This window comes from Polypterus senegalus, chromosome 6 (assembly GCF_016835505.1).
Source record: "Polypterus senegalus isolate Bchr_013 chromosome 6, ASM1683550v1, whole genome shotgun sequence".
Classification (NCBI taxonomy): Eukaryota; Metazoa; Chordata; class Cladistia; order Polypteriformes; family Polypteridae; genus Polypterus; species Polypterus senegalus.
The window spans coordinates 62,265,540-62,289,311 of NC_053159.1; the positions used below are offsets into that span (position 1 = coordinate 62,265,540).

Below are 23,772 nucleotides of genomic sequence, written 5' to 3' on the forward strand. Positions count from 1 at the left end.
ATGTCAGACCTGCAGTTCCCAAGACGCACATATTGAGGTCTGTCTGTAAGATAGTCCACAATCCATGCCACAAGGTGTGAATCTACTCCCATCTCAGTCAGCTTATCCCTAAGGAGCAGAGGTTGGATGGTGTTGAAGGCGCTAGAGAAGTCCAAAAACATAATTCTTACAGCACCACTGCCTCTGTCCACACATATACAGTGGTGTGAAAAACTATTTGCCCCCTTCCTGATTTCTTATTCTTTTGCATGTTTGTCACACAAAATGTTTCTGATCATCAAACACATTTATCCATTAGTCAAATATAACACAAGTAAACACAAAATGCAGTTTTTAAAATGATGGCTTTTATTATTTAGGGAGAAAAAAAATCCAAACCTACATGGCCCTGTGTGAAAAAGTAATTGCCCCCTTGTTAAAAATAACCTAACTGTGGTGTATCACACCTGAGTTCAATTTCGTAGCCACCCCCAGGCCTGATTACTGCCACACCTGTTTCAATCAAGAAATCACTTAAATAGGAGCTGCCTGACACAGAGAAATTGACCAAAAGCACCTCAAAAGCTAGACATCATGCCAAGATCCAAAGAAATTCAGGTACAAATGAGAACAGAAGTAATTGAGATCTATCAGTCTGGTAAAGGTTATAAAGCCATTTCTAAAGCTTTGGGACTCCAGCCAACCACAGTGAGAGCCATTATCCACAAATGGCAAAAACACGGAACAGTGGTGAACCTTCCCAGGAGTGGCCGGCCGACCAAAATTACCCCAAGAGCAGAGCGACTCATCCAAGAGGTCACAAAAGACCCCAGGACAACGTCTAAAGAACTGCAGGCCTCACTTGCCTCAATTAAGGTCAGTGTTCACGACTCCACTATAAGAAAGAGACTGGGCAAAAACGGCCTGCATGGCAGATTTCCAAGACGCAAACCACTGTTAAGCAAAAAGAACATTAGGGCTCGTCTCAATTTTGCTAACATCTCAATGATTGCCAAGACTTTTGGGAAAATACCTTGTGGACTGATGAGACAAAAAGTCTCATCATGTGTGAAAAGTTTGGGTGTCATCCTTGACAGTACTCTGTCTTTTAATTCACACATCAATAATGTCACTCGGTCTGCTTATTTCCAGTTGCGTAACATCAATCGTCTCCGTTCCTTTCTTACTCCACAGGCCACTGCCATTCTTGTTCACAGCCTTGTTACTTCTCGGCTTGACTATTGTAATTCACTTCTTTTTGGTCTCTCTCAAAAACCAATTCATAAGCTTCAACGTGTTCAGAACTCTGCTGCCCGTATTATCACCAGGACCCCTTCTATTCACCACATCAACACTGTTCTGCAGCAGCTCCATTGGCTTCCGGTCAAATATCGCATTAATTTTAAAATACTTCTGTATACATTTAAGGCTATTCATCATCTCTCTCCACCATATCTCTCTGATTTGGTACAGATCATCATCCCATCTCGGTGTCTCAGATCCTCTTCTTGTCTTTCTCTCTCTGTCCCTGTCCCCCGTCTTGCCACTATGGGGAGCAGGGCTTTCAGTTGCTCTGCTCCTCGACTTTGGAATTCCCTACCTCCTGAACTAAGAAACATCACCTCTTTCTCTCTTTTTAAATCTAGACTAAAAACTCACCTATTCAAAATAGCTTATCCTACATAACTTTCTCCATTTTCCTATCTTGGAATTGTTTTATGTTTTATGATCTTGTAATTTACCTGCTCTTTTGCCTGCTTTTTATTTTCTTACTTTTATTATTTTTTACTGTGTACAGTGTCCTTGAGTGTTTTGAAAGGCGCTATCAAATAAAATGTATTATTATTATTATTACAAAAGTTGAACTTTTTGGAAGGCAAATGTCCCGTTACATCTGGCGTAAAAGGAACACAGCATTTCAGAAAAAGAACATCATATCAACAGTAAAATATGGTGGTGGTAGTGTGATGGTCTGGGGTTGTTTTGCTGCTTCAGGACCTGGAAGGCTTGCTGTGATAGATGGAACCATGAATTCTACTGTCTACCAATCCTGAAGGAGAATGTCCGGCGATCTGTTCGTCAACTCAAGCTGAAGCGATCTTGGGTGCTGCAACAGGACAATGACCCAAAACACACCAGCAAATCCACCTCTGACTGGCTGAAGAAAAACAAAATGAAGACTTTGGAGTGGCCTAGTCAAAGTCCTGACCTGAATCCAATTGAGATGCTATGGCATGACCTTAAAAAGGCGGTTCATGCTAGAAAACCCTCAAATAAAGCTGAATTACAACAATTCTGCAAAGATGAGTGGGCCAAAATTCCTCCAGAGCGCTGTAAAAAAGACTCACTGCAAGTTATCGCAAACGCTTCTTTGCTGGTAAGGGTGGCCCAACCAGTTATTAGGTTCAGGGGGCAATTACTTTTTCACACAGGGCCATGTAGGTTTGGATTTTTTTTCCTCACTAAATAATAAAAACCGTCATTTAAAAACTGCATTTTGTGTTTACTTGTGTTATATTTGACTAATGGTTAAATGTGTTTGATGATCAGAAACATTTTGTGTGACAAACATGTAAAAGAATAAGAAATCAGGAAGGGGGCAAATAGTTTTTCACACCACTGTGTGTGTGTGTGTATATATATATATATATACACATATATATATATATATATATATATACACACACACATCTACATATATACTGTATATACATATATATACAAATCTACACATATATCTACATCTCTCTCTCTCTCTATATATATATATATATATATATATATATATATATATATATATATATATCTCTATCTATATGTATATATCTGTATATATCTCTATATATCTATATATATTTCTATATATATCTATATCTCTCTATATATCTATATATCTATATATATATATATATATATATATATATCTATATATATATATATATATATATATATATATATATATATATATATATATCTAACTGCGTTAGTTCACGTGAGCCGCTTGGTGTTCTTGCATCGAAGGTTCCCAGCTGTGCTGGTGCCATCTCGTGTGATGTCCACGGCTGTATATAATGTTAGCTAAGACCCGGCACTTAAAAGTTTCTCTCGCAGTTTTGCTGAGTTTGTGCCAAACACCACCCTGACCATCTCATCTTCCTCTGCATAAGCACAGTCCTTCACCCATGAATATTTAGCGGCAGTGTTTCTATTGGAATGCCGCTGACGGACGGCCTTATATGGGCAGGCACTAAATTACAAATGCCAGCAGCAGCCTGTCTATGAACTTAATTTAAACTTTAGGTTTACACCGTGCTTTGTTTCTGAAGTAGCAGCACTCATGAATATGGTTGTATATGTCACTCGCTCGCTTCTTATTGTTTTGCTGCCTTCTCAATTATATAATGCATGTTTTCTTCAGCGCTTTTTAAATCTCTTCCTGGTTTTCAACGCACTGCGTTGACAGTCAGTTCACGTGATTACGTGGGAGGCATGATGATGTCACATGAAACTCCACCCCCCACGGCTTTCAAGCTCAACTCCATTACAGTAAATGGAGAAAAATAGCTTCCAGTTATGACCATTACGCGTAGAATTTCAAAATGAAACCTGCCCAACTTTTGTAAGGAAGCTGTAAGGAATGAGCGTGCCAAACTTCAGCCTTCTACCTACACGGGAACTTGGAGAATTAGTGATGAGTCAGTGATTGAGTCAGTGAGGGCTTTGCCTTTTATTAGTATAGATATATGACAATTGCTCACTCGAACAATTTGTTTTGGGGGCCCCCAAGAAGGCAGGGGCCCTAAGCTATAACTTGTGTAGCTTATACGTAAATCCTGCACTGGTCTCAAGGTCTACAGACAATTCCTTTGACTTCATGCTTGGTTTGTGCTGTGACATGAACTGTCAACTGTGGGACCTTTGATGTCCAATCAAATGAATTTACCACAGGTGGACTCCAATTACAGCTGAGTGTGAAGTGGCTGGGATGAGAATCAGCACCTCAAAATCCGAGACCATGGTCCTCAGCCGGAAAAGGGTGGAGTGTCCTCTCAGGGTTGGGGGAGAGATCCTGCCCCAAGTGGAGGAGTTCTAGTATCTCGGGGTCTTGTTCACGAGTGAGGGAAGAATGGAGCGCAAAATCGACAGGTGGATCGGTGCTGCATCCGCAGTGATGCGGGCTCTGCATCGGTCTTTTGTGGTGAAATTTACCAGTCGATCTACGCTCCTACCCTCACCTATGGTCATGAGCTATGGGTAGTGACCGAAAGAACGAGATCGCGAATACAAGCGGTTGAAATGAGTTTCCTCCGCAGGGTGTCTGGGCTTTCTCTTAAAGATAGGGTGAGAAGCTCAGTCATCCGGGAGGGGCTCAGAGTAGAGCCGCTGCTCCTCCGCATCGAGAGGAGTCAGATGAGGTGGTTCGGGTATCTGATCAGGATGCCTCCTGGACTCCTCCCTGGTGAGGTGTTCCGGGGACGTCCAACAAGGAGGAGGCCCCGGGGAAGACCCAGGACACGCTGGAGGGACTATGTCTCCTGACTGGCCTGGGAACGCCTTGGGATTCTCCCAAAAGAGCTGGAAGAAGTGGCCGGGGAGAGGGAAGTCTGGGCCTCTCTGCTTAAGCTGCTGCCCCCGCGACCCGACCTTGGATAAGCGGAAGAGGATGGATGAATTGACTCCAATTAAGCTGCAGAAACATCTCATGGAAGATCAAGGGAAACAGGATGCACCTGAGCTCAATTTTGAGCTTCATGGCAAAGGCTGTGAATACTTATGTACATGTACTTTCTCAATTTTTTTATTTTTAATAAATTTACAAAAATCTCAAACATTTTTCACGTTGTCATTATGGGGTGTTGTGTGTAGAATTCTGAGGAAAAAATCCATTTTGGAATAAGATTGTAACATAAAATGTGGAAAAAGTGATGCGCTGTGAAGTATTTATATTCAGTCACTATTTCTACCTCCTCTCCCAGAACTACAATCGGTGAACATACAGATTTCTGTCTCTTAAAATCAAATATAATTTCTTATACTCCTGTCCAAATTATTTATATATCTTAAAAATAGCAGCAGTCCTGACACTGACCTCTGTGGAACAACACTCTTAACCTCCCCCAATTCTTATAGGGTTCCTCACAATATCACTCTCAATATCAGTCTCTTTTTCCTGTGTCTGAGCCAGTTTTGCACCAGTCTACAAATAACCAACCACTCATGTGAAACTTACAGAAAGCATTTGATAAAGTCAAGACAAATAATATCATATGCTCCACGTTGTTCATATCCTTTTGTTGTTTCCTCACAGAATTCCAGTATGCTTAGAGCTGCCCAATCACCCTTTTAATACAACAGGATAATATTTGGCTTTTTCCAGTCCTTCACAATTTCCCCAGTAACTTCCTAAAATATGCGTCAAGGGTTTATATATGTACAGTACTTACTAAACCCTCCTTAAAAATTCAAGGATAAATATTATGTGGTTTTTGGGATTTGTTTGATTTCAGCCTATTTAATCTAAGAAGCACTTCTCCCCTCTTAATGTCCAAATCACTCAGACTTCCTTACTATTCCCTTTGACCACTGGGAGGTAATCTACTTCCTCACATGTGAAGACCTCAGAAAAATGTAAGTTTAGAGCATCTGCTATTTCACTGTCTGTATGTTTAATTCCACTTTACTATTCCTGATACCTTTTGTCGCCTCCTCCTTGACTGTTCTTTTACTACTATTAGTAGTATTATTTCAAAGAGAGTATTGAAATAATCTCTTTGGGTCATCTTTCACCTTATGTGCTACATTCATCTCTAACTGCCTTTCAGACTCCCTAATATCCTTCTTAATGGTTGTCCTCATGTTCTCATATGTGTTATAATTCACACTGGAGCTACTAATCTTATACAGCTGTTTTTTTTTTTTTTTTTTTTTTTTTAATTTTGCAGCATCTTTTTCAACTGTTTATTAACCCAATGTGGAGTTGTTTTTTTTATGCATGTGTGTGTGTCAGCTCTATTTACCTGAACAAATTCCAAGAACTTGAATTTGAAAAGACATTCTTCTTTTAATTAGTATTACCTGCACTATACTTTTCACTCTTACATACAACCAAATCAAATTTTTAAGTTGTCAGAAGAAAAATATATTCAAACTTTTTTAAAGCAACAAGTTAAATAGCAGACAATCCAGACAACTGAGAACTGCATTAATGCATTTTATTTGAGGGCAACTGTGCTACACATCATTGATAAAGTGTACTGTTACAAAAACACTAAACTAGCTGTGAAAATGCTAAAATTGTGGAATGGAAGCAAAAATTCCAAAAGTGAACTTGGGGAAGTCCAAGTGATAATAGATGGACATAGACAGATAACACACACACACACACACACACACACACCCCGACTAAAAAGGAAGAAAACAAAAATTAAAAAAATCACAACAGTAGCAGACACAAAGAGTTGGGGGATGCCAGTTGCCCTTCTTCCATGACTGCTGCTTGAGGTGTTGCATGGTCTTGGGTATTTAAAATGATGGAACATTGCTTGCAACAGGGAAAAACAACACAGCACTGATTAACACACTTGCAGGTTTTCACTTCATATAACTGGATTTTCAAACAGCTTTGATAGAACTTTCCAGCCTCAAGGATAACCAGTTCATTTAATAATGTAATCACAACAGATCAATTCATGCCATGCATATACAGTATTGAGGGGATTTAATTAATGCTTGTAGAGATATTCTAAAAGCAAAATTGCAGTATAATGGCACTATAGACAAATCTTTCAACATAAAACAGAACTAATTTTTAAAGATTGCTTATTTTTGTTGATATAAACATTTCAAAATGCTAGCATTTCATTGGCTATAGCCTAACCCTATTACTCACTGTTCACCAGACGTGTCCATTGTGAGATAACAAAATCTTTCTTCATTATGTTGTCTTGAAACCCAAATAACCTATATTTTGTACTTCCTTGCTGCAAGTGGTTTTCTTAAGGTGCTCCAGGTCATGTTACTTTTGTATTCATATTTATACTGCATTAATCTCTCACTGGACCTGTGTTTTCCCTAAGAAGCATGGCATTACAGAGTTTGTATTGTACCAGTAACATCTCAGAACAGTCTGGGACCATTTTCTCACAACTATATGCTACATTGAAACAGACTCTATGTAAATAATAACTGATTTAAACATGATCAAACTAAAACCAAAACATAGATTCATACTTCAGAGTGGAAGGATGGCTCAAACTCACTTACAATTAGATTTAAAAATTTCCATCAGTACGTATATACAACCTGCCTAATTATATTAAAAAAAAAAACAAAAAAAAACAAAACACCTTGCCTCTTACAAATATGGATTGGTGACCTCTTACAAAAAGACAAGACGACATATAAAATACCATGTTCTTCAATCCTGCATTACATGGACTTTCACCTCGTTATCCTATTAAACGTATGAGCAAGAAACAGAGAGTGAAAAAATGTATTGTTTAAACATATATTATGGATGAATGCAAAACTATCTTACAAAAATATTTTTCCATGCAACCCACAAAACAGAAATTAATTTAATTATAAATTAAATTAAACAGCAGTACTTCCTGCAAAATTTACATATAACCAATTATGGAGGTTCCTCAGTGAACAATTTGATATCAAAGTGAGCAGTTGGTCAAAAAGTGCTTGACTTCCACCTTTCAGTAAACAAAGTCCATATTTATACTTCACCTCAATCAGTCAAAGTTTACGTCTGGCTGAAGGAGTACACCACATCAGCAAATGTGAAGTGTGCATAATTCACTTGTTTTCAAAGAAAGGATGCACAACGTATGAAAAACAGTCATTATCAAATCACTGATGACCATTCTCCAAATAAATTACAACATTTTAAGAAATGTTCAATTTATTGCACAGAAGTTTTCCTATTAAAAACCATACTTGCCTGAACAAGTCCCCTTTTAAACATGGCACAAAGGATGAAAGATGAATCAGATGACCACTCAACAAACTGGATTTGATCCAGGCACGTGTAAAGCTGCAGAATCTGTAGTGTGTCAAAATCTCGTATCACCAGGCGATACTGCACACAGGTTGCCTAGGACACAAATGGTTTAAAGAAAGAAGAAAATAAGTGGGGTAAAACATAAGGTGAAAAATTTGCCACAAAGAAATACTTGCTAAATCCAAATGAGTAAATCATTGAGAAAGTAAAGTTCAAACACATCAAATAAACTGCCTACAAGTTATCAGAGTAACTAATAAATTGGTAGGTGTATCCTTACCAAGTACTTCCCATTTGGAGAGATCCTGCAAAGCTGATTGGAATGTTTGAAAACCTCTGAGAAATTCATCTTGCCACAGTCTGCAGTGTTATTTTCCCTTTTTTGTATTAAACAGTCTTCTTGCTTCTGTGAAATATACATAAAAGTTACAAAATGAGAAAATACACTTGAATGAAGTTGTAATGCACAGTGGTATTCACATATGAGAAAAATATTTTATTTTATTTATGAGAAAGCCATGTTTTATTGAATTTAAGATGAATTATGGAATAATATTAATGATTATAGGCAAAAATTGAATTTTTGTGGAAATATCAAAAAATTAAAACAAGTCAATACAGTAAACAAAGCACAAATAAACTATCAAAACCTAAACAGGAGCAAACAGAAATCTGAATCTATGAATAGCAGGCCAAAACACATGCTCCACTAGGCAGTGAAATAAATATCCAACAAATTTTACCTGCAAATTAATGTGGTAGTTTACACATTTTTAATAGTGTCCATAACAACAAAATTCCAACTAAATGCAGTTAGAGATATTAGCACCTACAGTATCTTCTTTAAAACATTGATAATTACAGACTCGCCCAAAATACATAGACGGATCATTCTTAATCGCTTTTACAAAGACATTTCCACCTATGTCATTTAACATAAATTAAGAAAGCATTACATTAGTTATTCAGCAACAATATACATTAATAAAAGCATTGTGTACTGTCAAAACAAATGATAGCCTAACAAAAAATATTTTCTACCTCATAAATATGAAGAAACTAAAAAATTTAAATGATAGAGGGGGCAGAGATTGTTGCTTGTCCTATTGAGGTCAAAATTAAAAAAGCAAAAACAAATTACTTGAAGGGTGCATACAGACATTTTCAGTAGAAATATGCTAAAAATTGGACTATACCTTGCTTGTGTTGCTGTTGGCATAGGCACTAGTAAAGAGACGGAATGCTGTAAGGGGTTTCTTTTTTCTGTAATTGTAACAGGAGAAACCTCATTTTGAAACAGGGTTCTCTGCATCCAAGTGTTAAAATGACATTGAATTAACATTAAATGTAATAACAGTGTAATACAAAATTTGTTTTTCATATAACAAACAACAATATGTTCAAGTTATAAGACTTTAGAAGTCACATTGAACAGTAGCTGAATGTACAAAGCTGAATCAGAATGCTCAATGGATGGCTAATTTTTGAGTGATACAACTCTGAAAAGTTATTTTCTTTGTACATTAAGGAGGCTGGGACATTAGGTACCATGCGAGAAGAAACTAAATGCGTACCAGTCTAAAGAGCACACACGCGGACTAATCACAGGCCACTCTGGAGTAACCATTTACTCCTAATGTGTACATCCCTAGGTTGTGAGATGAAACTCATAAGAATTTACCTTGTTAAATTCATACAACGGTAGTCATCGATTGGACTGGGATCTCAAATAAAATCCACTTGGAAAAGATCAGCTATACTTTACTGAGGTCTGGGACTTCATTTATTATTAAATAACAGAAAACGACTGCAAAGTGTTAGGGAAAAGTAAACCAGATGCAGGGTTAGTTGACATGCAAGTACAAACTGGTTTAGGTTCAATTATTAGTACCTGCAAAAAACTCTAGATCAGATATCCGGTCAGGTGAGGTTGTGATGGGTGGGCATAAAGAAAGCCAAATGTGTCACTTTAATGACATCATTCAAAGAGCTTTCCATGCTAATTTCTAAAAACCAAGTACCAGGAGGAAGACCGTTGTGCCACTCCTCCATCATAACTTTACTTATGGACAGTCTGATTCACTATTTTGTGCACTACTGGAAAATTATTTTGAGCTGAAATGTAAGCGATGCACAACCACACACATGCACACCTCAGGGGGAGCTATGGTCAGTAATTGACTGCCTGTAATTGGTTTATTTTTAAAATTAAAAAAAATATATATTTATTTTACTTCAGTTAGGTTGAGTGTTCGGTTTTAATTTCATTTTAATTTTCATTTTTCACTGAGCTTTTAATTTGATTTTTACTTCATTTAACAAAAAGTTTTTTAGTCATTTTAGTTAGAGTTTTGAATCATAACTAACTGTGTTTCACATCTTAGAGAGTAAATTCTGGCTGGGTATAATGGAGGAGTTCCTATTCATAGGGCAGAGGGTTGTGGAAATTGTCTCCTTCTGCAAAATGCTATCTACATGAGGACGGTATCTTTGTAATTGCTTCACTTAAAACAAAATAAAAATCCAAGATGAACTTGACAGTGAGTTGACATTAGCCATATCAATAGTGAAGCTTCATTTTCAAAAGCCCAGTATAGAAATCAAGCTAGACAAATAATTGTATAATGTTTAAAGAAAATTTGCAATGAATAATATTAATACAATGTTCGTCATTGTTAAGCATTTTTTTTTCATTATTTAACATAAAACATTGTGTCATTTTCTATATTCAAAAGGGTGTACCTTTTGATTGGTTTGAGAACCACTGTATTAAAACATCATCCCCAAGTAAATATTGCACATCCTTTTAAAATCTAAAGCAGTACATTTATCAATCAAGTGATTTTAGTCATGTTGAACAACATCTTTAAACATCTGAAGCCTGCTCAAAAACTAGTGAGTACACCGTTTATGTATTTTAGCAGCACTGTAAATATTTTTAAGTTATATCTGCTGATAAAGAGAATGATACAACTTGGAGATGATACCAACCATAACGGAAGGTTGTTATTTTCTTGTGAATTACAACCCAGCAAGAAAGATTTAATTGTACTCTGTCATCGTTAAAAACTATTAACAAAGTAAGCCGTCATGATTCTTTTAACATCAAATATGATAGATTGTATAAAATTTCGTGGCAACTTTCATCTCTGATGTACAGCTTCTTAAAGGAAAAGTTTAAGATTTTCCTAGTCAATGTTATTCCTTCCACAATAGTGGTACATATTAATTTACCACATAAAATTGTGTTCTAAAGTGAAGCATTATTTTGTAAACTTTAAAAATATTTTATTCTTGCAGCTTACAACAGAGCTGGAGAGTACATTAATACATGGGTAAATGAAAAAAGCCTTAAAATGTAATAAATACGTCCACTTTGAAGCAGCAAAGGTTTTGGTTTAAGAGAACATGCATTCAGCGTTTGAAGCATCCTTATGATATTAAAAACAAAATAATTATTTTATCACAGACTGTTCCGTTTTTCTTAAAGTAAGAATACAATTCCCTGTTTCTCATCTGCTCACAACCTCCATCATGAGTGAGGCCAAAACAAATGAAAGATGAGTTGATTTGCTGAGGATATGGTAATTAAAAAAAAACTGAAAACATGTTGACATAAGTAAACATCCCAACACTCACTCATACCAAAAAATCTGTAAATACGTGGAAAGAACAAGCAAATCTCTTACTAACCCTGGTGCTGTGAGGTAGGAATGACAGCTCTACACTATCACTGCATCAACGTTAAAAAATCAGTACTGAACTTACTAACCTTCTACCTGATTAAATTTAGCAGAATTGTCATTACTAACTTGACCCAAGCTTGTGTGCATGTGTGCGTGTTTTCACCATGTAATGGACTGATGCCCTGTTCAGAGATCATTTCTGTCCTGCACTTTGTCCGCAATCCTGCGCTCATGGATGGATGTATGACTAGGCCTAAAGTTAACTTATCGGTGCATAAAGGCACCTCACGCTCAGACAAACTCTGATCTCCAAGGGGTATAGGGGAACTGCTCTTCAATCTATACTGATGTCAATACACTCCAGTGCCAAGTAAAATTAATGTATCGCGAGGATGACAACACAGAGTACCAACAATAATTTGGATCACTTCAAGCACAGTGTATAACGTCAATTCAGTTCTTATTGCATGTTACAGGCCTTCTCAATATTGTTTGTCTCTCACTGAAACACACGCATCCATTATTAATCCAGTGGTGGTATATATTTGCAAAATAAGCTTCTGTATAGTGGAAAGAGTTTAAGTGGTCAGAACATGCAACTTTTTGAAGTCATTCGTCTAGCCGTCTACAAATCATAGGCCACAATTCATGTCTGGTTACCAACATTCAATGTCAATGATGGCACATGGCAAATATTTTCTGAGGTGAATCTACACCCTTTAGACTAAAGGTTGGTGTGGAGGAGAATGACGTAAAGCTAATAATGTGTACAGCCTGCCTCCTTTATTAATAGCTAAATATCAAAACAATATTTTGGCTTTTGCAGTTTTCCTTCTTAAAATGACATTGATACATTATTTTGAAATATATGTATGTAATCTCAAGGTGAAGAACAATGCTTGGTAACATTTTTGGCTTGAAAAATATAAGTATTCTGTAAGGTTTATGGGTTTTGTGATGTAAGAACGCATGTACCCCCCCAGCCTCATTGTAAGAAGAGGCAAAGTATTTATAAAATTAAAGAAAAATGCTTCATTTTAGAATGCAATTTTATGTAGCAAATGAATACATACCATAACCAAGAAGAAATAACTTTGGTCTTGAAAAGATACTTAACGTATCCTTTAATGCTGATTAAACAACATTTTAGGATGTGTCACATTCATCCAGGAGTCACACAAGGCCTATACATCTTTCAAAAAACACGGTAAACATTACAAAAAAATATTGACAAGAAAAAACAATTCAGTCCAAGAAAGCTTGTCCATCTAATTACTCTAAAATAACATCAAATTAATAAAAAATAAAATAAAAATAAAATCTAGATATGCATCTCCTCATGCTGGTGCTTTAATATACAAATAGTTATATCTAAAAACTCCTGCTCCTGTGCTCTTCTATTTGGAAGGCTAGCCTAGTTAATATTTGGGTAAAGACCTCTGTGACTATAATATCTCCCTCAAAACTTGCCTGTTTAATATTATTAAAAGGATGTGCACTGAAATTACTATCTAGATTATGGGGTCTAAAGCACACTCCTAAAATACTGCCTCTATCCCTAAAACTTTACAGTCGAATCCAGACATCCTCACCAAGATGTGGCTCATCTTCTAATTCACTTACATTTAAATCTGTTTTGCATAAATGGCAACACCCCCTCTTGTTCTTTTTTGCCTATCCACCCTAAAAATGTGTAACTATATGTTATACACATTCCTGTCTTTGTTGTTGCTATATCATAATTATGCTCAGCTACTCACTTGTTTTATTTTTGATACTCCTGGCCTTCAAGCAGGCAATGTTTAAAGTGTTACTTATTTAACTTTGTACTTTCAGTTTGGAATAAAACTTAAAGTTATAAAACATATATTTGTTTGAACACTAATGTTCATCCTTTCATATACAGTTTGAAACCTGGCCTGTCCTAAACTTCCCCACAGGCCGCTCCCAAGGTAGTTTATATAATCCTTGAATAACCTAATCATATGGTTCAAATGTAACCCATCATGTCCCATATGTCCCAAAAGAAGTCCCAATGCCAAAACCTTCTAACCTCCTCAATCTTACTTAGACCAGCACATGACAGAGGTAGAACTACCTTGTCAGGTCTGCTCCTCAGCTTGGCACCTAACTCTATTAATTTGGATTACATAACGGACAGTCTGCGGACAACTGGATCTACCCTCCCAGGGAGGTCTCCCACCTGTGCACCCAGAAAGCAACACACTGTGTGTGACATTCTGTCTCTGAAGTAATTCTGTGTCTCAAACCCCCAATATCACAACCTCTCTCATTTATTGGGGACTGGTTTTGAAGTGGCTTGTTGGTTTGTTTTTACACTAGAATGCCCTTAGTGTGAGTTATTAAAAGTTTTCGCATTTTTGTGTGTAACTTGCAACCCTAAATGGGAATAAAGAGGTTCAGAAAAATTAATGACTATATAGATAATTAATACTGTGGAGAAGATGAATAAAGTTTCACCATGATACAATAGAGAGAACTACTTCTTCACAGCCCCAGAGACCTGGTTTTAAATTCTACAAATTCTCCTCATTGTATTAAGTATGTACATTCTCCATTTGTTGTAAATTTTCTCTGGATACAGAAAATATTTGTGTTGGGTTCAATGACAACTGTTCATTGGCCCATTATGAGTAAATGTGAGTTTGAGCAAAAATTAAAATATTATCAAACCAAGGATTAGTTATTATCTAGAATTCTGAGAAAGCCTTTCTTTTTTCACCCCTTTCTGATCATCTCAGATTTACTTTTAGTCCAAACTTTTGAATTTTTATCAATTATTTACTCTGTGTAATCAATTATGGTAAGTAATAGTGAAATGGCACTTTGCATTCCTTTTTATGATTTTTTATTTAACCTTATTCAGATCAAATAAAAGTGAGAACAGTTTTACACCAGGGTATAACAGACCCACATCCCAAGATCATAGCTGTTGAAAGTCAGTCAACTAGCTTTAAAAATTAAGTTAATTCAAATGATCTAAGAAGATGATATGACAAGCGCAATATCTTCATAGGCATTTTTGATCTTAAATTAATACGAATGTTATGATGGAAGAGAGGTGGGGGGTGATACAGACAGACACTGAGCATTGTTGTAAGGCGGTGAAAGATGAGAAAATCTACTTAAAAAGTGGTTCAGGATGTTAGCTTTGTCCACTTTCCATCTCAGCAACTTAGCCCTGGATTGTACCTCTATTCCAAACATCAGTATTATTCTGAATGATATAATATATGCAAAATATCCTGAATAATCTCCTCCAAAATTCCTAATTTCATGCATTTTTATGTTAATATCTAACATCTGTTTTAATTTTCAGTTGGGATGATGCCAGTCTCCCAAATGGAAGCAAAGATTGCTTGCAATGCCACGAGGACAGCTTTACCACCAGCAAGAGCCTCCAGCGTCTGCCCACAAGGATGTGGTCGATCTCCTTCACCACACCACCAGTATTCGAGTACCAAGTCCGACGATGCGGTTCTGCGCTGGAACCAGGATCCAGCGATTCGCAGCCCCTGACCTTTTGCAAAGTCAAGAAACATGGAGCCACTTTCACCACGGTCACCAGACCCATGGGGACCAAGACAATCCTCATAGCCAGCCCAATCAGTGCCAGTGGCTGCATTGAAGTTACCCATGACCAGAGAAGTGTCACTTTGTGGAGACCCATTAACCACCGAGCAAGGCTGCGAATAAAATGTCTCCCTTGCCGAGACAACACTCACCATGGTTGGAGCATACACTCAGGCAAAAGAAAAGGCACCAAGGGAGTGCCATAATCTGAGTCTCATAATACACTTGTTGAAAGGAGTGACATCGGACACCATTGGAAGAAGCCAATCCACTACAGCAACAGCTACTCCCCGAGTATGACAGCCATCAGAGCGACCAGACTAATAAATGGTGTATCCAACTACAGAGATCTGGCCAGTCCCCGGTCTGCACACCTCAGAGAGTGCCGCCACTGAAATGCGGAGATTACGCAGCTCCTCCGACAGCAGAGGAAGATGATCATCTTGCTGCAGAGACAAGACGTTCCATGCGCCTACCCGTATGGGCCGCCTCAAATTGGGACCCGTGTGCTGCCGTGTAGTGGGCGACGCCTCAGCACCACACCAGTTTCAATACCCAACATATCTGACCCCATTGGCTGTGGTTTTTTGACTCTTCCGGGGATGGGGCTCCTGAGGGCTTTCCCCCATCCCCTTCATGATGCGAGCAGCCTTCCTATGGGTGGCTGCAGCAGAGCTAATCCTGCGAAGAGTAAAAAGGAGTCCTTTTTGTCGTCTCGGAGATGTGTGAAGTTTTTTTTTTACGGGGCTGGAGTGCCAATCCTGCCACCAACCCCCATGATTTCCCTACAAATTGGAGGGCCGCTTGCAGGGCCGGATGCAGTTCAACGTCATACTCAGGACGTAACTACTTCTCCACCACTTTAAAGACAAAATATTAAAGTAAAAAATTATAAAGTTTCCTCTGTGAAATCAAACTTACCAGTTTTACATCAGTCCACTGTTTCAGAACACCTGTAAAACCCCCTTTATTGTGCTGTTTTCAAAGTATTTTACATGACTGACAAGACTTTGTTATTGCTTAGCCTGTGTGCTAATTCAGAATTTGATTATCAGGACTGACATTACCTGCTGCTTAGCTGGCAGACTACATTACATTTGCCAACATACCATTCAAATATATGAGGTGTTTTTCAGTATAGTTACGTTTTACAAGTTATACTAATGAATATTAGTCATTAGTTTGGCTTAAGAAACCAAATGAATTACACATTTGTATATTCATATTTAGCAATGAAGTATGCTGTTTTGCCTGTCCCACTAACATACATAATCACTGTGTTTTGTGCTTCAATGTACTGAATTAATTTTTGTATTAACAAATGAAGCAGTTGATTTAATCACCACTGCAGACGGGCCAAATAGTAACTTTGTCTGAAACTAGCCATGATTTTTACTGCAGGTGTGCAGTTTACCCCAGTACTTGAATATATGCATATCTGTGGATGCATGCAAGGTTTCCCTCACAACCGATAAATGTATAAACCAGTTAGAAAATAGATGTATCTTTGACATCTGTAGACATGTTCAATACAAACTGAAAATGACTGTGAAGCCTATATTCTTTCTTAGGAAATGTGTAGAACACAGTATGAAACAGAAATTCGTCTTCCCATTATTTTGTCTTCTCTTACAACTTTGTGACACCACAGAGAAATTATTATAACTCATATCTGATCGGTCACATCATCGCTCTCTTCTGAAAATACCCCATTGCAAGGTAAAAGTGGTAATAATGAAAGCCTGTGTGTGTGTTTTGGCTTTTTCTTAAAAAAAAAAAAATAATAATAATAATAATCATGATTCCCACAATCAGACGCTAAAATTCCTTCTATAAAACAAAGTGTTTCCAGACATCACTTTTGCTGTTTATTTCGACATGTGCTAAGGTGGTGTTGTATCTTCAACACTGTGAGTCACTTCCATACACTGTTTTTTAATGTTATTACTGTGCCTCCCAAAGTAATTCATCTACTTGCAATCATGCATGAGGGCAGTACCAACTTTCACTCAGTACTACCAATACTATAAAAAAAGCTAATGCCATTACATTTTTTGTTGTTTTGGTTTCAACTTGGTACTGAAATATCAATTCCTGTGACATCCCTAAAGTCAAGAGGTTTTTTCAACTTTAATTCGGGAACAGGTGAAGAGACTACAGTATATTTCATGTGCTAGATGCAAATGTGGAATGCTCAGCATAATCTTTACAGCAAATGTAATAAGCATTACTCTTCGGTAAGGCACCTATCATCCTTTAGTAAGCTAAAGCTGGTAATATTAAAAAAACTGTGTGTCTGTTAAGGTAAGATGTAAGGATGCAAAAATAGGAGTTACTGGACCAGCACATTTAGAACGGGAAGGTTATCTGACCCTAATTCTGGGACTATCTAGGTGTAAAACTTTACAAAATGTTAATTTTTCTTTAAGAACACAGACCTAAGCTGTTAAAGAAGTTATGTAAAAAAACATCAAGATGTTTGTATCTTGAAAGCATTGTAACGCTTTGTACTTTAAATCACTTGTTAATTAGCAAGAGTTTCCCTGAGACTCTTCACAACTATAGTAGTACCCAATTTAATTTGGAAATTAAGAAATAAACAGACCCATTCATTATTTTTAACATCATTTTTTATTTGGACTTTTACCTGTAATTCTGTCACAGAGAGACAGATGTCAACTTACGTCAATCACAAAAAACCTTGATGCACTTATTTGCACAATGTAATAACATCAACAATTAAAAAAAAAAATAATATGTTAATGTTGCACAATAAGTCTAAAATTATAATGAAGGCTAGAGATTACTACAAAGGGACACTTTTCAGTTTTAACAACTGTAGACAATTTGAGAACATAATGAATTAACGAATTAAACTTGCTCTATAATCAGCCACATCATTTAAAGTGGGAAATTAAATCACCCCTTAGTACCAGGGGAAGCTGTCCTGAGAATTGCGCAGCTCAACCAGGGATGCCATTCAAGGTGAACTGGAAACAGGGACACACCAGATATGAGGGACACACCCTCAGTCCCACTATGCAGCTTCTGACAGCTTTCCGTTTCTATGCCATCAGTGGATTCCTGCAGACCACTGCTAATGTACATGGCCTCAGCAAGGCTACTGCATCCAAATCCCTGTATCCAGTGAACAAATTACTATTATGCCGTGAACACAACAAACCCCAAGGTTGTGGAGTTCAAATCCCATTATTGACATTGTGTGATCAGCTACTTCAACTGTCTTGACTCCACCTGGACAAAATAAATATAACCAAATGTATCTCAAATGTTGTAAGTCAACTTTGAAAAAAGGAATGGCCCAATAGGTAAATAATAATACAATGACGACATGCATGACACTAAAATTGTTTTTCATGCTACTGCAGGTATACCTGGCACTGTAGGTGCAGTGCATGGAATGCTTACTCTCAGATTCTTAAATCCCATCCATACCTGATGTCAGACGTGGCGACCCGGCCAGGACGCCCAGGAGGACCGGAGAAGGGCTTGCACCTTCCCCAGACCATCTAGGGGCGACCACCCTGGTTCCTTTGGGGGCCAGAGCTTTGAAGCTCTTTGAAGCCCTGGACCTCAGCACTTCCGCCACACCAGGAAGTGCTGGCGGGAAGAGGAGCAGGGACACCCGGAGTACTTCCAGGGATACAGCCGGCACTTCCGCCACACGGGGCGTGTCAGTGGGAGATTGCCAGGAAGCACCTGGAGCACATCTGGGTGTGGATAAAAGGGGCCGCCTCCCTTCATTCGGGGCGAGAGTCGGGAGCGGAATGGACTGAGCTTGCTGAAGGAGGAAGAATAGCATTGTTGTGGCCTGGACTTTGGGGACTTGTGGGGTTTGTGTGGCACTCATGGACATTGTATATAGCTGTAAATAAACGTGTGGTGGGAAAAATGAACGTGTCTGCCTGTCTGTGTCCGGGCCAACACTGACAAAAAAGGGTTCTCACCGTTAAATGTACTGGTGATATGCAACCGACCACCAGGGACTTTTTACAGATGTTGTAACCAAGCAGCCTAGGATTACACAATGCACATATTGAACCCAACTCTGGAGGGTGTCAAATTTCAAGGGTGCATTTGCTGTTGACTGGTTTCTGGGAGAAAGTGGGTATCCTTTTTGCAAATGCCTGTTTAATTCCAGTGTGGAATAACCAAAGCATGGCTGAGGACAGGAAGAAATCCACAAACCAAAGCAAACACAGTTTTGCAGTGCATGTTCTGGGCACATGAAAGACGTGATTCCGGGCACTGCACAAGTCCACAGAGGCTTTGAAGAGCATAGGAAAACATTACATCTTAATTTTTGACACTTCTTATATAACTTGTTGTAATCTTTCTTTTGTGAAGTGTTCTTTTTTTTTTTTCCTAATGCTGCTTACCATTGTTTTCTTTCTTACTAAAATGTCATGTGACGTTTTCAGCCCATTTAAATATATTTGACTAACATATTCAGTTAATTTTACCTATTAGTCAAAATTTTATTTTCTTTATTTTGTGCATGACTGGTGTCACAATATAATATATATCTGACAACTAAAGTATGTGGGATTGATGTTTCTGTTAACAATCTGCTTTCCTGATGTGGACACTTAGGAAAAGCCCAACAAAGAAACACTTTATCCTCGTTTGTTAAATGTACGATGATGAAGGGCTTAGGAAAACACTCAAGAAACTTATTTGCTCTTTACCTATGTTATTCACCAAGATTGATCATTTTTGGGAAACACACCTCTGATCAGTTAGTTGTGTCAGGGACAGATAACAGTTGGTAGTTACAGCTCTATCATGCTCAAGAAGGTACACTATAATAAGTGCTACGACTGACACTGTGGACATTTCTTGTCAGTTTTGCATTGGTTCCTATATGTCCCTGAATTCTCCTCTATATAAACTGATATGAAATTCTCAGATCTGCTCAATCTGATTGAAATTTGCGGCTGGGTCCAGAGCCTATTTCAGGAAGCACCCAGTGCAAATCAAAAAACAGCCCAGCACAGGATACCAGACCATCACAGGGCTTACTCACACATAGACACAGGACCAAATTTGGAACCGCCAGTTAACCTAACATTCATATCTGTGGGAGTGTAGAAGGAAAACCCACATATACAGAAAGAATGAACAAACTCCATATGAAATGCAAATGGGCATAGGAGTGCTACCCACTACATCATTATGACATCCTACATATCAGCTTATTCAGACAGTAATTTGAGAAGAAGCAAAATTTGCAACCAAAAGCTTCAATGGACTAAGTAACAATAAGTTTGATTTGACATTGAACATCTGCGTTACAAAAAGAAAAACAAATAAAGAAGTAAATGTGGACCTAAAGGCTCCTGAACATTTTACAATGTGCACAAGGATGCAGTTGGGACGATGCCAGTCTCCCAAAAGGAAGCAAAGATGGGTGTTGGGCAAGGTTGTGGGGTCCAGCGGCTATGGGGCATCTGTTGGTGAAGAAAGATTCACGGATCTTGACTTTGCTGATGATGCTGTGATCTTCGCGGAGTCAATGGAGGCTCTGATTGGGGCACTCAAGAGACTGAGGAGTCGGGTGTGTCTAGGCTTGTGAGTGTTCTGGATAAAAACCAAGATCCAAGCCTTTAATGACCTCTTGGGCACAGCCATCAGCAGTGTGTCTGTTTGCGGAGAGAGTGTTGAACTTGTTGAGAGGTTTACTTACCTTGGCAGTGACATTCATGTCTCTGGTGACTCTTCCTGTGAAGTCAGTAGACGGATTGGGAGAGCATGGGGGGGGTCATGAGGTCGCTGTAAAGGGGTGTGTGGCGCTCCCGATATCTATGCAAAAAGACGAATATTCAAGTCTTCAGAGTCCTGGTGCTTCTTGTCTTACTATATGGTTGTGAGACGCTATCCAGTGACCTGAGACGAACACTGGACTCCTTTGGTGCTGTGTCTCTCAAGAAAATCCTTGGGTACCGTTGGTTTGACTTTGTGTTGAATGAGCGGTTGCTCATGGAGTCCCGAATGAGGTACATTACCTGCCTTGTGAGGGAGCATCAGTTACGGCACTACGGCCATGTGGCATGTTTCCCCAAGGGTGATCCGGCTCATAAGATCCTCATTGTTGGGGACCCAAGTGGCTGGACCAGGCCAAGGGGTCGCCCACGTAACACCTAGCTGCGGCAGAAAGAGGGTCATTTCCGGAGGGTAGGACTGGACCACGTGTCTGCCTGGGGGGTTGCCAACCAGGATCCCGAGCTGTTTTGACGTGTAGTGGGTGCAGCAACGCACTGTACCAGTGCATGCTCCCCAACTTGACTTGACAAGGATGCACCAATGCTTATGCTGGTGCTCATAAATATTTGAATCCTCTGTGTAACAGTTTTTTAGGAAATGTTCTAAATCTACATATACGCTGTGTATGTTAGGTTTAGGGAAATAGGAAGAATTAATGCTTTGCTGTGGTTTTGTTATTTTTTTTTTTTTAAGATTACACCTTGGAAATCTTGCCATATGCAAATACTGAGCCATCCATGATGATACATAAACCGTACACTACATACATACACATATAGAAAACACCTATAAGCATCAGATATTACAAAATGTGATCTCATTAAGCTATGTGCACATTACTCACAATCAATAAGCCAAAGGATATCCCTTAAAACGTACAATACTATACAATTGAAAAAAATATTACTGTAATAATTGCACAAATGTTGCCAATCGTAACATACATCCTTGAAATTTATTTACCAAAAAAAAAAAAAAAAAGATTCTTCCTACCGAGTAATTTTATTGTAAGGTTGTTGAGTTATTCTTTTATTTTGGCTCATGCAAGAGAACTCAGCAATGAATTTTAAAATTATATTAGGTATGATTAGAAAGAAAAGGGAAAATGAAAATATGTCATAATTTGACTACTAAATTATGATCACTGCAACTTTTTCAATTACATAACAACATGTATTGAATTCTGTGAAAGGTTCAGATTCTATTACGGTTTTTTTTTTATCCACCTGTTTTATCATTGCCTGAATTAGCCGTCTCACACAGAATTGTAGGTCACATTAGTGCGGCTTCTCCCAGTGTTTGCGTGGGATTTATTTTGCAATCAGTATTCGGTATTCTTCTTTCATACCAAAGACATGTCCTATATCAATTAGCAACGGTGAATATGCCTGCTGTGAACGACCCCGTCGCGTACTGGCGCCCTGTTAAGGCTGGCTCCCGCGTTCTCCGTAGCTCTGCTGGTGTTCTGTTAACAGCGCTTTTTGGTTACGCGGGCTGAAAAAGGAATGGATTAGAAATTAACCTTATACTCTGAGTCATAGCCTACTCCGGCAGCATCAAGCGCAAGGTATACAATGTGTAAATTTAATACAGAACTTTACCGATGTAATGACAGGTCTAAAGGTTACTTGCTTGCAAAGCCTGTACACTCACGCAGAAGTTGATTGCATATATACATAGTGCATATGTAACAAGTATAAGTAGGACTAAAGCGAATTCGCAATTGAATAAAACTATATTATACAGTTCGGTGAATTATACAATTACGTGGAAAGTGAAATTAAACATTTTAAATATTTTTAAAAAATGCAAGGTGTGATTCAAATTAACTACTGTAAATGTTGTTAACGCGTTAATGGCGTACAATGAACCGTTAAAGTGACATCACAGATTCTAGAACACTCACGTCCACTGGCTCCAAAATTTGAAAGTTACTAGTTCACTTTTTTGTTTGATAGCAACTTCGATTCAGTAAACATAAAATACATGGAGGGTAACATCTCTTAAAAGCGCACTACTAGGTATTGAGACCCAGTTTTGACTACAAATTAACGAAACGCGCATGTATGTGCACTAAATATCTAACCTAGGTTTTTTGTTTGTTTTTCTGTTTTATATTGAAGAGATATTATTCTCCTATAAGCAGACGCAAACAAACTGACACGTTTTTCTAAACACGCAACAGCTCAAAAATGTTTAAAATCGATAGGTATTGTGTCTGACAATAAGAGAGCGGCATGCAAAATCGTTTGTCATTCTTAATATAATACAAACGCACATAATTAAGCCTTTTTTATTTATTAAAGAAAAACGTTTAAAATAAAATACATGCTTTGTCTGTATAGTTCACTAACCTTGTAAATCCTTTTCTCCAACCGTTCAACTGAAATATTCTGCAAGGAAGTAGCTCACGAACCAATTCCACAAGATTTAATCGCTACCGGATTTTCTTTCGCCAGTTCCGCCCAATAAACAGAAGCATTCTGGGAATTGTAGTTGTCTTGTTTGTACTACGTCAGATTCGCTAAAATGTGTAAGAGGAAGTACGTTTTCAATAACAACCATATAGAAAATCTGATCTAAAATGTCATATGATACACTTTAATTATCAAAAAAAAACATATAACGGCAGAGATTTATATTCGTGCATTTCAATGGTCCTTCAATAAGAATTTTATGCGTGGACATACTTAAATGATCTCGTAAACTGCCACTATT

General features: G+C 38.0%; 1 protein-coding gene across 2 annotated transcripts in view; it reads right to left on the reverse strand.

Moving 5' to 3' along the window:
• wrap73 (WD repeat containing, antisense to TP73) overlaps positions 1-23,506 on the reverse strand; it is a 69,077-nt gene extending 45,571 nt beyond the window's left edge. Inside the window, exons 1-4 of one of the 2 annotated variants that reach the window (XM_039756098.1) lie at positions 23,409-23,502; positions 9,187-9,253; positions 8,271-8,396; positions 7,931-8,083 (exon numbers count right to left, since the gene is read on the reverse strand). In XM_039756098.1, coding sequence (XP_039612032.1) covers positions 7,931-8,083; positions 8,271-8,339 — 222 coding nt within the window. In that variant the 5' untranslated portion in view covers positions 8,340-8,396; positions 9,187-9,253; positions 23,409-23,502. Of the gene's footprint in view, positions 1-7,930; positions 8,084-8,270; positions 8,397-9,186; positions 9,254-23,408 lie in introns of both variants that reach the window. The other variant, XM_039756097.1, reaches the window with a different exon arrangement.
• Positions 23,507-23,772: the final 266 nt, after the last annotated feature.